Here is a 16,144-nt window from a genome sequence, read left to right as displayed (position 1 = left end):
TTTTGAATCCATCAACTTTAAACATTTTATTCAATTTACATGTTGTCAATTCTTCAAATAATTTTTTATTATTAGCATAATAGTCATTAAATTCTTCAACAGATGAAAAAATTTTTATTTCAGTAATTGGTTTAACAACGTTTATTTTTTGTTGAACATTTTCACTTTCATTTATTTCTTCCTCCTCTGTTTCATTTATTTTTAAAATCGGTTTCATTTATCATTAAATAAAAATTAGAATATAAGTGATGAAATATATTTTTTAATTAATATTAAATCAGAAATGGCGGCAGGATTCTTTAAAAAATTATGGGATGGAATTAAGAAAGCTGCAGGTTGGGTTTATAAAAAGGTTATTAAACCTGTTGCAAACTTTTTGGCACCAGTAGCGAAAACGGCAGGAACTATCATAGGTGGAGTATTAGGTACTAAAGCAGGTAATCCGGCGATGGGAGCACAAGCAGGTAACGCAATTGGTGGAATTGCTGAAGGAATACTTAATAAAATAGGGGGTAAATAGTGGAAAAATAAATAAATATTATTTTTATCTTAGTATTGGTTGTAGTCTTTGATAAACTTTTTCTCCTTTATTTAAAATTTCTCTTATTGGGGCAGCTTTTGGTGTTATTGATTCAGCAATGTCACTAATTGCTTCTTTATTCTTAAATATCCAATTTGCTCCTTTCTTCATTGTTTCCCAAACTTTATGCGCTCCTCTTTTTACTTTATCCCACAGTTTCTTAAAGAATCCTGCAGCCATAGTTGATTATTTCATTAAAATTAAAATTTCATTTTCATCTTTTCAATTTTGATTTTTTTATTTAATAATAAATGACGACTAACTATTTGGTGCCAAACACTAAACCAATTAATGGAAATGTGTTTCATTCATTCGAAAAGATAAATGAAATATTCGCAAAGAATGACGGTAGAAGATATTATAGAGAACTTGAAAGTTCATGCTATGACTCTGATGCTCCATATTTTGAATAAAACAAACTCATTTAAGAATTACAAATCCAGCTCATGATGTGAACCAATTAGGTGACACATATATTAAACGCAAAGTTAAAGCAACTCTAGTTTCAAATAAAGCTTTCACATGTGATGCCGCTTTTAAATGCATGCGTTTATTCGTTGGTTACAAATCATCAAATCAAAGCTTTAAACAATTAGAAGTAGAAACCGAAAGAGGTGATGCCGGTTATCTTCAGATGGATTGCGCCCGTGAATCTTTCGCATTTGCAACATATAAACCAAAATCAGAAAGGAAAGTTAAAAAGTTTGTTCATTCGTTATATAATAATGTTCAAAAATATGATAACTCAGTATGTGGTAAATATATTGACCCTTCAGAAGTTTTCAAGAAAGCAAATGAAGAAGTTGATGTCACTTTTGATATGATTATTCCGGTAAATGATTTGTTAGCATTTCAGGCGTTCGATGATTATCCTAAATCATTTGGTGAAATCATTCTTAAATATTATGTTTTCAGGGATACTTTAGTATTTTGTCAGGTTGACCCGTTAAGAGTTGCTGATTTACAAAATTACGTTTATGAAAAGATAACTGATGAAAATTATGAAAAGATTATGAATCATGTTTATAAATATGATCGCAAATTCCAACAAATCGGACTTCCTACCAAATTAATTACAGCTTAGCCACTACATCTGCTGACGCAACAGTTGATGATGTTATTATTTCATGCACAAAGATGGAAGTTTTAGAGGATAAATGTATTACACCAGGATACGGTTTAATTGAAGAATCAGTTAAAGCAATTCCACGTTTATTCAGTAAGGAAGATCCATTCATGATTCCAGCTCAACATATTGACGTTCGTTCACTAAATGGAGGTTGCATCACTCCTGAAGGTATTAGCTCAGATTTCTCATACGCTCTTCATAATGTTACAGATGTTGTGTTAGCATTTCCGAAGAATGCAATGCAAAGAACAGTTTTAGAAAATCCAATGCTTCGAGGTCTTCAGGTCACTATAGATTCCAGAAACTTCCCCGATCAAGCGATGACCACAGTGGGTGACATATTCTTTACACGTATGCTTCAAGCTTCTGATTTAGATGGAGTGAATGAATGCACGGAAGAATACGAGGACTCATTAACTAGACCACTGAATGATGATGATGGCACACCATTAGCTAGAACATGGAAAGACCAAACTTCATTCTTATGCACTATTCCAGTTCAACGTGATGGAGCGGGTATATTCTTTGATGGATTAGAAACTTTCAACTCACAAGTTACAGTACAAGTGAAAGCTTATCCAATCATTCAGGGTGTAAATGACACTTACTGTTCAAAGGTGACAAATCCTCCTCAGGTTTGGTTTACTAGGACTACGTATTGGACATGGACACCGGATGAAGGTTTGAAATATCATCCAACAGGTACACCACCACAGTATAGAAGTTCATATGATGAAATATTGATGAATAGAAATGTATAAAATTATAAATTTATTTTTGATTAAATGGATTTAAATTCTGAAGAATTAGCGGGAGTATATAATACATACGTAGATGATATGATTAATGAAGCATTGAGTGATAATAGAAATGCTCTATCTAAGGAAAAATTAATGAAAATTCCATATTCTGAATGTTACTTAAATTCAATCACTGCAGCAATTGGTAAACAAAATAAAGGTAAAACATTAACGATATTAAAACAAATTATCATTATTGCTAACACTTCCCCCCATTCACATGTGTTAATTTATATCAACCGTTCAGGTTCACCTTCAGATGATACATTTGAATCTTTAAAGCATTTAATCAAAATTCCAATTATTTATTTATCACAAGAAGAAGCAGAAGATTATTTAAAAAACTTTTTAATGTATAAAGAATTATATAATACAATCAAGAAGCAAGGATTAGAGGATAAAATTATTGATAAACAACGGGATGAATTATTTGAAACACTTTCTATTTCAAATTTTGATAGAGAATTTTTGCATTCACTCATTTTTCTAGATGATGCGGTGAAATCAAAACTAATAACAAATGAGAAATCATATTTTAATCAGTTATTAACTCAATGTCGACACATTCAGTGTTCATTCTTCATGGCTGTTCAATACTTCAAAGCATTAAGCACAAACATTAAATCAAATCTATCAACACTTTTCATTTTCAGTGGTTTTAGTCGTCAACAGTTGAACGTTATGCTTTATCAAGTGAATTTACCAATGAGCATTAATGAACTTTACACACAATATCACAATTAGGTGAACATGGAAAAATAATAGTTGATTTAAATAAAGGATGTGTTAAATTTGATTAACTTTTTATAATTAATTTTTATTTTTTATTTATAATTAAACATGACAGAAATAGCAAATCTTTTACAGGTTCCATTAAAACAAGGGACAAACAAAAAGGGGGGTGTGTATAATAGAACTATGAAAGTTCCAGACGGAATGAAAGAATTAGTTCATATTGTTGCTGGTCTTCAAAAAGATGTTAAACAAATGAGAAACGTTTTAACATTACCAGAAGCTCAAGCATATGCCAAACGTCATGGTCCAAATTGGGAAGCACATGAAGCAGACATTACAGGTCCAAATGGAAAACCTGATGGTATAAATGAAGTTTTCGTTACTGATGGTCGAGGTAATATTAAAGTCATAAATGGTTACAAATTAACTGTATCTGATTATCCTAAACGTAAAGCATATAATGAATGTTATCCTATGCAATTTGATGAAAATGGAAAAGCTGTTAAACAATACATTGGAGAAGGTGAACATGGTCCAATTAATTCATACCGTCATAATCCATATTCATATTTCAATGAAGAATTAAACGCTATTGAAGAAGGACCGGATGGATTACCACAATATGTTAATCAGTTTGATGGTCAATATGCAAATTTGAGACCTGAAATTCCAGCTAAGAAATTCTTTAAAGTTGCTTTATTCGATCCAGTGTTCAATGAACAGAAAGAAGCAATGAAAGCAGAATTTAAACCAATTCAAGTGGCAAGAATTTCTTCATCTTCACTTGCAGAAGCGTTCAAGGAATTGATAAAGAAACCACTTTATTCTCAACAAGGTTATAACTTTGATTTAATTAAAGAAAGTGATAGACGTAAATTAGAAAAATCAGATGGTTTTAAGAATGCATGTAATGAAATGATTAAAGATATTGTAAATGATAAAATAAGACTGGAAGAAACTCAAAGCAATATCAATAACATAATTGGTGCAGTTACAAAGAAAGTATAAGCAAACAATGATGAACCTTGGGATATTACCGTAACAACTAAATAAAACTTTAAATATATTTTTCTTTTTTTATTCAATTATAAATGAGAAGACGTTTCACAAGTCAAAAGAACACTAACGCAAAAGCAGAGATTACGGTTGGTTATAACGTAAATGATGATAAATCACGAATTATTCAAAATGTTAAAGTTAATGTTAGCCCTGAATTAACAAGGTCAGCAACTCAACCAAATTTATTAACTCGTGACTTACCGAAGAATGAGGAGAATGAAGAAAACCATGAGAATGGAGACCCAATCATTTTATCTGAACCCGGTAAAGAACCTGTTGAAATCCCCACATATCCAACATACCCCCACCTCTTTCATCAAACATCGAGAACCCAGGAATATACGATTCCAGTCGCAATGCGCCATATAAAATAGACATTAATTCTGAATTAATGAAAATTTACCGTGATATAATAACTGATAATTATGATTCAATAATAAATTTAATTGATCAATCCGGTTTAATTATTTTACCTTATGAATCATTAATTCACATTATCGCCATTCTTTGTGATGTTCAAGATTCAGACGTTAAGATTCAATTTTTCATAGATGATGAGGTTTCATGCTGCGGAACAGTTGCAAAAATAAATCCTATAAAGGATATTAGCACAATTAAGATATCAAAGAACGGAACAACAACTGAACTTCATTAACATTAATGATATTTATAATAAAATAGTTGATGAATATAAAATATCACTTGAAAAATTCTTTGTTAAGGCCATTTAATATTCAAGCATTAACATTATTGAATAATAATCCTTTGAATCATAATCAATAATAATTGACCTTTCACCAGTTTCTATCGTTTGTTTTATTTCTTTTTGTTCCCCACTATCTGGATCGGTCATTGTAATTGTTTTTGTTATAGTATCAGCTTTATCTTTAACTTCAATCTTTTTTCCATCAGGATATTTAAACCAAAATTCCAAAAATTCGATATTGTCAATCTGTTCATATTTTAATCTATCAATTACATTTTTAATACCATCTGAAAATCTTATGAAATGGTCATTATATGGGTTTGATTGAACTAAATTTGAATGAAGTGAAATATAACCCGATGATGAATATGACATTGACTCATATTTTCTGAAAACACTGAAATTTATAACATGAATGAATTTCTTATTCGTTGAATTTATGAATTCTTGAGGTAATCTTATTCTAGTTTTATTTATCACTGGAAAATAACGCTTTACCATATTTTTAATCGTAATAAAAATGTCAATTATCAATATTATTTCGAATAATAGTTGTGAATTAAATTTAACAGTTAGTGGAATTTATAATGTTACTCTCGTTTCTGTGAGTGGTAAATTTAATCCCATTCTTTTAGACCCTTCAGATTATATATCATTTATTAAAGATGACCTTGAAAAAACGTATGATATGTATATAAATAATGTGATAACGAAATGGGATATTAACACAATTTTAAGTTATTTAAATGAATCATTTATCGTTTGGTATGAAGAAAATTTTAAATCAAAACCTGATAAACTTTTTGAACTTGATGAAATAAATAACCTTATTAAATTCCCGCTGAAAATTAAATTTTGTACTCCTCATCTTCGTTCATTGTTGGGGATATTAAATTTTGAAAAAGATGTTGGGGATGTTTTGTATTCTGACACTGGTTCCAATTTCATTTTAATCAAATGTGATAAAGTTAATACCCCAATGAGATTTTCACATCAAACATTAGACCCTAACTCTTACCCATCAATACAAAACATTTTATCCATCAACTTAAACATATTTTCTTTATCATATCCGTTTCAATTATCCGGGAATTCATTTATTCTTCATTCAAAAGATTTATCAAATATTAAATTTAGAATAACTGACCTATTTGATTGTGATTTAGAATTTATGAATGAAATATTATGGCAATTTCAAATAGAAAAAATAGCTGATGAGATAACAGATTAAATATTTATTTTTAAATCATAATAAATGATTAAACAACAGCAACCACAGCAACTTAAGGCACAGACCATTACTTACGCCACATATGCATATAATTCAAAGACGGCAGAACAAACACAAAGGTTGAAATATGGAGATTTGGAGATAGTATTGAAAAATGACCATTTTGAATTCGTTTGCAAGGGTGGTGCAGTGATATCAAATATAAAAGAAATTTTATTTATGAATTCAAAAATTAAAGGAATAACGGATGATATAACATCAATTCCACCAGAAGAACAAAGATATTACGCATTAAATGCATTTCCTAAAGTTTTGAAGATTGGAAGATTTAATTTAAATGAGGAATTCATAGAAGGTTTCCTAAATGACATAATGAAGAAGGCAGATAAGGAATATGTGGTTAGTGAGTTAGAGAAGAAGGCAGATAAGGGACTTGTGGCTAGTGCATTAATGAAGAAAGCAGATAAGGAATATGTTAATGAAAAAGATAATGAAATTATAGAAAGGGTTGAATGGTACCATGAACGGACATTGAAGATTTTAAAAACTAAAGCTGATACAGGATGGGTTTCAGGATGTTTAGACCTTAAAGCGGATAAAACTTATGTTAACGATGAGTTAGAGAAGAAAGCAAATAAGACTCATACACATACAAGTTTTACAACTGTTGCTATAGAAAGTATTGAAGGAACGGTTGAAGAAACTGGTGGGGATGTATTATATTGTAAACCTCCTAACTTTCCACAAGGTTTAACATCGGATGACGACATAACGACGATGAGAAACATTAGATGTAAAGATGTTTATGTCATGAAGGATGAACATAATATTAAATTCACTGCTCAAGATTTATATGACAAGAAAGCAGATAAAACAGAGCTTCAAACATTAAAGACAGAAATGCTTCAAACATTATATCCTATAGGCTCTATTTATACGTCAATGAACTCAACAAATCCAGAAGTAGTACTTGGTTTTGGAACTTGGACTCAAATAGTCGACAGGTTTTTGTATTGTGCAAACTCTTCAAAGGAAACAGGGGGAAGTAAAACGATTACAGGTGAAAATTTACCTGCACACAGTCACTACATAGATTTAAGTACATCTCAAGCGGGTTGGCATAAGCATAGATATTGGGATTGGTCAGGAATGACAAAAGGTAAAGGATATGATGTTAAAGACGACGTTAAGTTTGCCATAAATTGTTACTGGAGTGACACTCAGGGAGAAGGAAACCATACACATCGCGTTTCAGGATATACGCAAACAACGGGACAAAGTAAAGACTACATGCCACCTTACATGACAGTTTACGCATGGTATAGAGTTCAATGAACGCTCAATGTTTGTGAAACAAACTTTAGGAGCTCCAAAAGAGCAAACGGCATAATTTAAATTTTTATTTTAGTATAAATGAAGATTCTACCATATGGTGTTATTGGAAGAGATAAAGATGGAAACCCAATATTTGATCCAAAGTTAAAATTAAAGTTACTGACAAGACAACAACTTGAAAAGTTGCTGAAACCAAAACAGAATGAAAAATGAGAAAATGAGAAAATGAGAAAATGAGAAAAAAAAAATTTAAATTATGCAATTTTATTTTTATCATAAATGACCAAATTAATTAAGCCAACTATTTCTAAATTAATGATACAATGAAATCATTTCATGGAGTACTTATCCCAGGTTCTTCACAATTAGCCGGGGCAAGTGTTGTGACTCAAGGTGGAACATTAGCGAATCCATTCAAATTATTAACTAAAGATGAACTTAATAAAATGATGATAAAATAACTGATAACAAAATTTTATTTCACTGCTACCATAAAAACAGGTGAAAAAACAGGTGAGATCTCACCTCTTCACCTAAATATTTTTGTTAAAGCTTCCACGAGAGAAAAGATTCCTCATTCGCTAAGGATTCCAAAAATGAAAAAATCATTGATTTCGGCTGAGAAAAAATAGCAAAACCCTTCTTCCACGGGAACAAAGAAATAAAGAAGAAATAAAGTAAATTTTTTATTTATTCCCGTGGAAGATAGAGCACTTTTATGACACTTTTTATTCACGACAAACAAGACAAACAAAGAAAATAAGAAAATACGGCGCTGTCGCGGTTCGAACCACAGACCCTGACCCCTCCATAACACTACCTTAGACCACTGTGCTACGTAGCCTGTCGACATAAGATTTTATAAATTGCATATTTGACGTAAATTTATTTCCCAGTTATTCAAAAATAATTAATTATTGAATAACCTAAAATCATTAATGAAAACATAAACGATAACATTTATTTCCTGTGTTGTTGTCAAAATGTCATGTTGTCTCAAACTTTAGAACGGACTGAAAGTCCTGAGCTCCAAAAGAGCAAACGGCATAATTTAAATTTTTATTTTTATCATAAATGAATACCCCACAAGCTCAAAATTTACCACGAATCATAACAAGGGAGGAAATGATAAAAATGATGCAAGAACATGTTAAAAATAACAAACCACTAAAACTGAGAAAATGTGGTTATGCAGTAATGATGGAAAGAGAGATGTTGTCGAAGAGGAATAAAAATTAAATTTGGATTGAGTTTAAAAATTCATCTTTATTAAATTCATCTCTTCCAATCAATTTATTTATTCTATTAAATTCTTTTATTTTTACTTCACTCAGTTTAAGGATTGAACGGTAAGTTTCTAATTTTTCGATTATTTCTTTCCTCTCTTTATCGTTTTCAACCCCACCGCATTGTGGCTTCTTTTTGTAATAGCATTTTTTGATTTAATTCTGTTTAGTTTCTTTTTATATTCATTGTCTGGACTCTTGATGCTTCGTTGTCACTCATTTCTTACGAAATAAAAAAATTAAATATTATTTAAATATAATGGAGTAATAAAATAAATCGGAATTTCTATTAATTTATTGTTAACCTCAACTAATGTATTGCCGTTAATATATCTAACAAATTCAGCTATTGTGTCAAATCTTCGTCTTCTTTTTGTCATTGATTTATCAGTTTTTCCATAATCGAGATGAATCAAAACTTTATCCCCTTGTTTAAAATTCATGAGCCCCGAATTAATTTGTTCACGTTTAACATCATTCAACCTTTCCATTTGCTTTCTAATATATTCCCATTCTTTTGAAATATCATTTTTCATTTCCACCGGTTTCATGTTTATTGTTCTATGCCATGTATTATTGTAATAATATACTAACTGTTGTATGATGGAGTCATGATTTCCATCCCAGTATATCTGACCGTTAACCCCTAACGCATCTCTAAGAGTTCTCATTACCGCATCAACTATTTTATTATGAAACGTATATGGAGAGGATGAAAAGTAAAAATTAATTTGTGGGAAATAATGAGTCATAGCTGCCTGAAATCCTTTATCACCATCACCCCTGATATTATCTACTCTTTCATGATCTAGTAAGTATTGAATAGCTCTTCTTGTTTCCTGTTCTGTTTTCCCTTTCACTGGAATGCAATATAAATATCTAGTGTTAATGTTAATGGCAAATAAATAAGTAACGTTTCCTTTTGAATATTCTAAATGATCGATTTCATATGAATATGGATATGGTGCAAATGAAGGGCGACCAAATTTTTCCTTTAACGGTTGAATTTTTGGGTCAGTTGGTTTATTTAATATTTTGAAATCCTTTTTAAAATCTTTTTGTTTCTTTAATGTTTGAAATGGATATAATAAAGTGAATGATGAAGGATTAACTGAAGGAGGAGGTGGTTTTGGTGTTGCAGGTACTGTCGTTAGAGGTTTTGGTGTTGCAAGTGGTTTAATTTTATCTGCTTTGATTTTGGATGATGAAGTTTTGGAATTCATTCCTTCCTTCATTAATTCTGGATGTATTCTATTCATTTGTTTTAAATATGCTGTATATAAAGGTTTAATATACTTTCCCGCTTCGAGTTTATGTTGAAGGATGAATTCCAAAAGTTGATCTTCATTTAAAAGTCGGGCTGAATATGGTTTAACTAATGAATCATAAATTAAAGCTTGTGCATCATTTATGGTCTGAAGGGCCTGGGTGTTTTGCACCTTTTGTTTTTGCTCCTTTTGCTTTTGCTTTTGCGGCTCAGGATTATATAATTTATATAATTCATCAATATCTTCTTCTGTTAATACTTTATTTTTGAAATCTTTCAATTTTAAGCTGTGATTTAGTTTTTCCCTTTGAATATTCATTATTTTTAATTTTGTCTTTAATTTTAGAAATTATTCTATCATGATATTTCAAAATTTCATTTTTATAATATGGATAATAATATTCCATATCATCACCCGTTATATTATTATTATATTTTTGGAGATATGCTTTTAATCATAATAACTAAGAAATTTTTGATTAAGTACTAAATCATCAATTAAATTTTCTAAATCTGCGTTATCCATTTATATAAAAATAAAATAAATGTTTTAAGGGTGCCCACCTCTTTGAATCATAGTATCAAAAACATCATTAACGGTTCCTTTTGTCTCTTCTGTGGCATTTTATTAAATAAATGGCATACAACATCCATTTTCACAACACACAGCCTTAGTGTGTGCTCCTGTTAATGCAGTCTTACCAATTGTTAAGCGAGTCATTGACCCATTTTTAAGTTGTAAATTAATATTCTGACCATCAAATATCACTTTATCATTTATTATATCCAAATAATTTTTAGGTGTTAATTGTTTATTTTGTCGTAAACTAACTCCTTTCATTTTTTGTGCAATCTTTTTAAAATCACTTCCATCAATTGAACCGTTGAATGATGTATAACACTTGGGGCATAAAGCAACCATGTTATCACCTTGTTTCTCAATTGCTAAACCCAATAACTTCTTCTCATGTGCTTTTTCTTCAGCTTTATTCTTTAATTTAGGTTTAAATTTCTCATTAAAACAAAAAGAAATCAAAAGGTGCGAATTTGTAAATGTTTTTATCATAAAATTGTTTATCAGTAACAATTGCTTGAAATGCTTGAGTGTTAGGAAGATTTGGGTCGCCAGCGATTGCCCAATAAGATGAATCAGTATCACCTTCAATGAAATGAAAACGATTAACATTCATGCATTTATACATAAAATCATAAATGAAAACCAAATACCAGTATTTTGCGTTATCTAAAGTGAAGAATGCCTCTTGTAAACATGTATCACATCTATAAAATCTATCTTTAAGCATCACTTGATACGTATCTTCACCTATTTCTCTTATGTTTTTAAACTTATTTGACATACATGCAACGCGTGCCTTCTGTGCATTCATTATTTTAGTCTTTGCGTAATTTTGTGTATTCATTGCATCGTAACCATATGATCCATTAAGTGAAATCTTGCAAAATAAACTTTTTCCTTTATTTCCTTCTAATTCAGCCTTTTGTCTTTCGTTCATAAATTCGTTCGCAAATTCATTAAAACAAGTGTTTTTCGTAAATGTTAAAATTGATTGAATATCATCAATGATAAAATGAAATCTGTCTATTAGATACCAAAGATAATAAGAAGAAAATGGTTGATATTGGTTGTGTGTTGATGCTAACTGAGTTAATTTTCTCTGTTTCTGGTCAACTGGTAGATTGTTTGATTTCATGTAATTATACATAAAACTGCCAATTGTTTTTTCATCTGTGATAATATCTAAGTTTCTTATTATTGGTAAAAAGTTTATGTAATCATTAATGTATTTTTCATCAATGTGACCCTTTACTTCAGCCACGAATAAAGTATTTTTCTTTCTAATAATTCCCAGTGCTTTTGCTTTCTTTGTTGCTGTATCACAAATGATAACACCATTCAATCTTCCCGGCATATACATTTTATGGTCAGTATATTGAATGAAATCATGAGGATTAGATGAAAATGATGAAGGATATAATGAATTAAAGTCAACTCCAACAAAATGAGTCATAATGTTGGTGGTGTCCTCATTTGATACAGTTTTAGTTTCTGGATTATATGAAAGTTTATTAATGTGCGTGATTCCTTTAAGATTAACACGATGTTGAACATTTGATAGACCACCAGTAATTCCATTACGGAGAATGTGATAAGCTTCAACTGAATCTAAAGTCATTGGTAAATTATTTTTTAATGCATAATTTCTTAAATTGATTCTTAAACGTTGAACATCTTCATCTTTATTTGATTTTACGACATTGCAATAACAACACATTAACTGACAATTTTCTTTGGTATGTGGTTTTTCATTATCGATTCTATCCAATGTTGGTTTATTAGCATATGTAAACGCTTTACCACACATTTTGCATTTAGATGAAAGGATTAAATCGTGATAGTATTGATAGTCATCCATTGAAACATTGTTTTTAGTATCCCTTTCTGCTTTTTCATCTTGTTTCTTATATGATTCAATTTTATATTTCCAATACTTTTTCGTTAATTCAAAACTTGATTCCACATTTTCTTCTTCTGGATATGTTTCGTTAGGATTGAAGTTCTTATATGCTAACGCGTAACGAATCATTGATGCATTCGATGATAAAGAAAGATTATGAAGCATGTCAATTTTATAAACAAATGTTTCTTCAATAATTTTATCAATTGGGTCAATCATAATTTCAACGTCTTTATTGCAATAATGAATAAAATATTCTAATCTATTCTCAAAATTTTTAGCATCATTGAGATATATTTGATAATCTGAATCGGATATTGTTTCTTGAGTTAATGCTGAATAAAATGAATCTTTCGTGAATGGTTCCTTTTTATATAATTCATCTTCGTAATTTTCCCACGTGATGAATTGATAAGGGAAAAAGGATTTAACACGTGATTTATTGTTTCCGAAATCTTGAGTGAATTGGTCTAATGTCCACCCGCTATATAATTTCTGATGTCAATAAATCTTAATTCATATGGACAGTTTGTTTTCTTTACAATGATTTGCTTAAATTGAGAAGATGAACCCAGCATTGATTTTATTTTCCATTTTGCAGTGTTTAAATCACGAAGAATTAAATTTAAATCAAACTTTCCCGAATTAAAACCTATGATATTCACTTTATTAAATTCTTCATCTAAAGTTCTTTAAATGCTTCCTTTTGTTTCTCATTTAATGTATGAGACAAAGTCCCCGCCGTTTGGTCCGTTTGCGGCTTCATTAATTCTTCATATTGTTCAATATTTGATTTAGCAACTAATGAACAGGTTGAAAATAAAAACTCAATCCAATCAGAAATAAAAGAATCACTCGAAGTTAAGCAAAAATTCCTCGTAAATGTTTTATCACGGTCTACGACCTCGCCGCTTTGCGGCTTTATTTTGACAGTTGATGATACCATAAATGGTTTTAAGTAAGCGTTCAAAGTTGCACATTCAGAAAGTTGAAGTTCTTCTTTAGTCTCTAATGTTTCGAAGTCAAAAGTAATATAATATCTTGTTGGTTTATAATATTCCTGCAAATTATGTGCTAATAGCCATTGATATATCTTCTGTTTCGTGATATGTGGTGCATATGGTTGTTGTGTGTTTTGCAATTGAACGTCTTGAATTAATCTTCCATTATTTTCTTTACATTTCTCACAATGTTTTAAAAATCTTCTTTGGTTTTTCCTTTCTGGATCATCACGGATAGAATAAACTTCTTCTTTGCAATATGGACAAACTTTATATCCTGTGAGTGCTTCAACGTCTGTTATTCTGTCAGCGTGAAGTTTTCCACATGGACTCTGTGTTAATAAAATATTTACTGTTTCAAATTCTGGATCTATCATTATTGATTCCACTAATGGAAAGTCTACCTTTTATGTCTACGTCTTCTGGTTGAGGTCACAATAATAAAAATCAATATTAACGTTTAACATTCTTGCTAACCTCTCACTTTCTGATGAAATGTCAAACCCTTCATATGCATCTATTGCTTCATTTAAATACTTCTACGAGTTTTAGGATTAACACCATCAGGAATGTTATAGAAGCGTTTAAATAACCTTCTACCTTCTGCTCTAATTTGATTATCATTCATTTTAGCTGTTCCGTTTTTGTTCATTTATGTAAGAATAAAAAATTAAAAAATAAATAAAAATAAAGTTTATTTTTTTTAAAGTCCGAGACTCAGAGAGTCCAGGGCTAAAGTCCATAAAATGAATTAAGAACACATAAATTTTTATCATCTGCGACGTGACGAATACATTTTAATTTACTCAAGAATGCGTACCCTGATACATTAAATCTAATTCCTGTCTTATTTAATTTCACAACTTTGAAAAGGAATGTATGAATAGCTATAAAATGATGAGATGATGTTTTATGGGTTGCTTCCATTTTTTCTGAAATAAATGAATAAAATAATGTTTATAAGTTTTCATATCTTTTATGTTCTTAATAACGAATGGTATAGACCTTTCAACTTCGTCTTCCTTCGGTGCTGTTCTTTCATATGAAACATTATTGGTATCTTCAATAATGAAACCACAATCGCATAAAATTTTATATGTACCAATTGTTTCTTTTGATATTTTATCTAACAAATCAAAAACTTTATCAACACCTGTACATTTATTTAAATAATAATTTGTGTAAATATCATGGTCTTCTTTCTTAATCGTATTTGTTGCATATGTTACATTTTTCAGTGCTTTTTTGAATTTTTCAGAATCAAGAGGAGGTGAAAGTAATATACATGGATAATCTCCATCGTCAATAAATTGTAACTTATGTTTACGAATAAATTTAGTACCTTCTTCTGAAAGTGTTTCATCTATTTCACCATCTAATAAATTTTGTGTTGATTCTGAGACATAATTTTTATATCTTTCTTCATGAGATTTTGAACTGCTGATTCTGAAGCTGGGATATTCATTAAACCCTCTACTTCATTTTCATTATATTTTTCAACTTCTCTTAATTCCTTAATTTTTTCATCTATTTCATCTCTTATTTTTTCCAGTCTTTCAATTTCATCATATTCATCATCTTTAATCCGTTCTTCATAATATTCAGGGAAAACATCAGGTTCTTTAGGTTTTTCTTCTTCAGATGTGGGATATAAGAAATTTATAACATCATCTTTATTCATTTTTCCATCATAATCAAACTCATTTAAAAACTCCGCGAATTTTTGACAATTTCTTAAATAATATTTACTAACCTCATAACCCGCTTCCTCTAATATATCCTTTATTTCCTCATTTGTGAATCCCAATTTTTTAACGTCGTTAGTCTTGACACTCATTTTCATACAAATTAAAAAAAATAAATTATTCAAAAATGTAAGACATGAATTTTTAAAGTTTATTTTTTTATTTTTTTTATTTTTTTTATTTCATTATGTATGGGTTTAGTGTAAATGTCTTACAATTTTGAAAATTTTTTAAATCTTGATTTATTCAAAAACGTAAGAATAAAAACCGTAAGAATCATACATTTTTTACTTCATATGTTAAAAAAAATGATACAAAATCGCTCGATATTGTATGAATTCTTACGTTTACAAAAAAAGTCACAAAACCCGCATTATATACTACTATTCCATTGATTTTTATTTAAGGATTGTGATTTCCACTGTATAGAATATGTTGTGATGATATGATCTACAGCAGGAATTACAAACATCATCAACAGTTAATTGTTGATAGAATTTATCGAACTATAACATATAGACATAAGTATGCAAAGGGAAGCACTTCCAAAAATTTTTGGCCTTTTGGGCAATATTTCTTCAAAAAATCAATATTATTATTTTCATTGAACTTTAATTGGTTTGAGATCACTATTTTAATAAAATCAATCGTATAGAATTCTAAAATAATCATATTTTATCGATTTTAAATTATCATTCATTCAGAGAATAATCATCTAAATTAAATTCAATAACCAAATTTCCAAAAAAAATTCAGAAAATAAATTTTCCCTTGAAAACTTGTTAGATTGTAT

General features: G+C 29.6%; 5 protein-coding genes and 3 pseudogenes across 8 annotated transcripts, besides 1 other annotated feature; 4 read left to right on the top strand and 4 right to left on the bottom strand.

Annotated features, from left to right (window-relative positions):
- Positions 1–283: 283 nt before the first annotated feature.
- On the top strand, positions 284–520 carry TVAGG3_0292900 (N-acetylmuramoyl-l-alanine amidase family; the record flags this gene model as incomplete). The annotated part of the gene is made up of 1 exon (XM_001583808.1): positions 284–520. One exon carries the CDS (start codon positions 284–286, stop codon positions 518–520), a length of 237 nt encoding a protein of 78 aa, XP_001583858.1.
- Positions 521–544: 24 nt separating this feature from the next.
- TVAGG3_0292890 (uncharacterized protein) lies at positions 545–760 on the bottom strand (the record flags this gene model as incomplete). Its single annotated transcript, XM_001583809.1, has 1 exon — positions 545–760. One exon carries the CDS (start codon positions 758–760, stop codon positions 545–547), a length of 216 nt encoding a protein of 71 aa, XP_001583859.1.
- Positions 761–1,831: 1,071 nt separating this feature from the next.
- Positions 1,832–2,470, top strand: TVAGG3_0292880 (uncharacterized protein; the record flags this gene model as incomplete). Its single annotated transcript, XM_051229171.1, has 1 exon — positions 1,832–2,470. A coding segment is annotated over one exon (639 nt), but the record flags the coding sequence as incomplete, so codon positions are not given.
- Positions 2,471–2,608: 138 nt separating this feature from the next.
- Positions 2,609–15,540: a mobile genetic element.
- Positions 3,350–4,252, top strand: TVAGG3_0292870 (uncharacterized protein; the record flags this gene model as incomplete). Its single annotated transcript, XM_051229170.1, has 1 exon — positions 3,350–4,252. One exon carries the CDS (start codon positions 3,350–3,352, stop codon positions 4,250–4,252), a length of 903 nt encoding a protein of 300 aa, XP_051098900.1.
- TVAGG3_0292860 (phage tail repeat-like family) lies at positions 6,265–7,244 on the top strand (the record flags this gene model as incomplete). Its single annotated transcript, XM_051229169.1, has 1 exon — positions 6,265–7,244. A coding segment is annotated over one exon (980 nt), but the record flags the coding sequence as incomplete, so codon positions are not given.
- TVAGG3_0292850 lies at positions 9,456–10,654 on the bottom strand (annotated as a pseudogene). The gene has a single exon. A coding segment is annotated over exon 1 (1,199 nt).
- Positions 10,757–14,234, bottom strand: TVAGG3_0292840 (annotated as a pseudogene). Its single transcript has one exon. A coding segment is annotated over exon 1 (3,478 nt).
- TVAGG3_0292830 lies at positions 14,435–15,287 on the bottom strand (annotated as a pseudogene). The gene has a single exon. A coding segment is annotated over exon 1 (853 nt).
- Positions 15,541–16,144: the final 604 nt, after the last annotated feature.

The sequence above is a fragment of the Trichomonas vaginalis genome, chromosome V (genome assembly GCF_026262505.1).
Source record: "Trichomonas vaginalis G3 chromosome V, whole genome shotgun sequence".
NCBI classification, from domain to species: domain Eukaryota; phylum Parabasalia; order Trichomonadida; family Trichomonadidae; genus Trichomonas; species Trichomonas vaginalis.
Note: the sequence above shows the minus strand (reverse complement) of the source record. Positions and strands in the feature narration are given on the sequence as shown.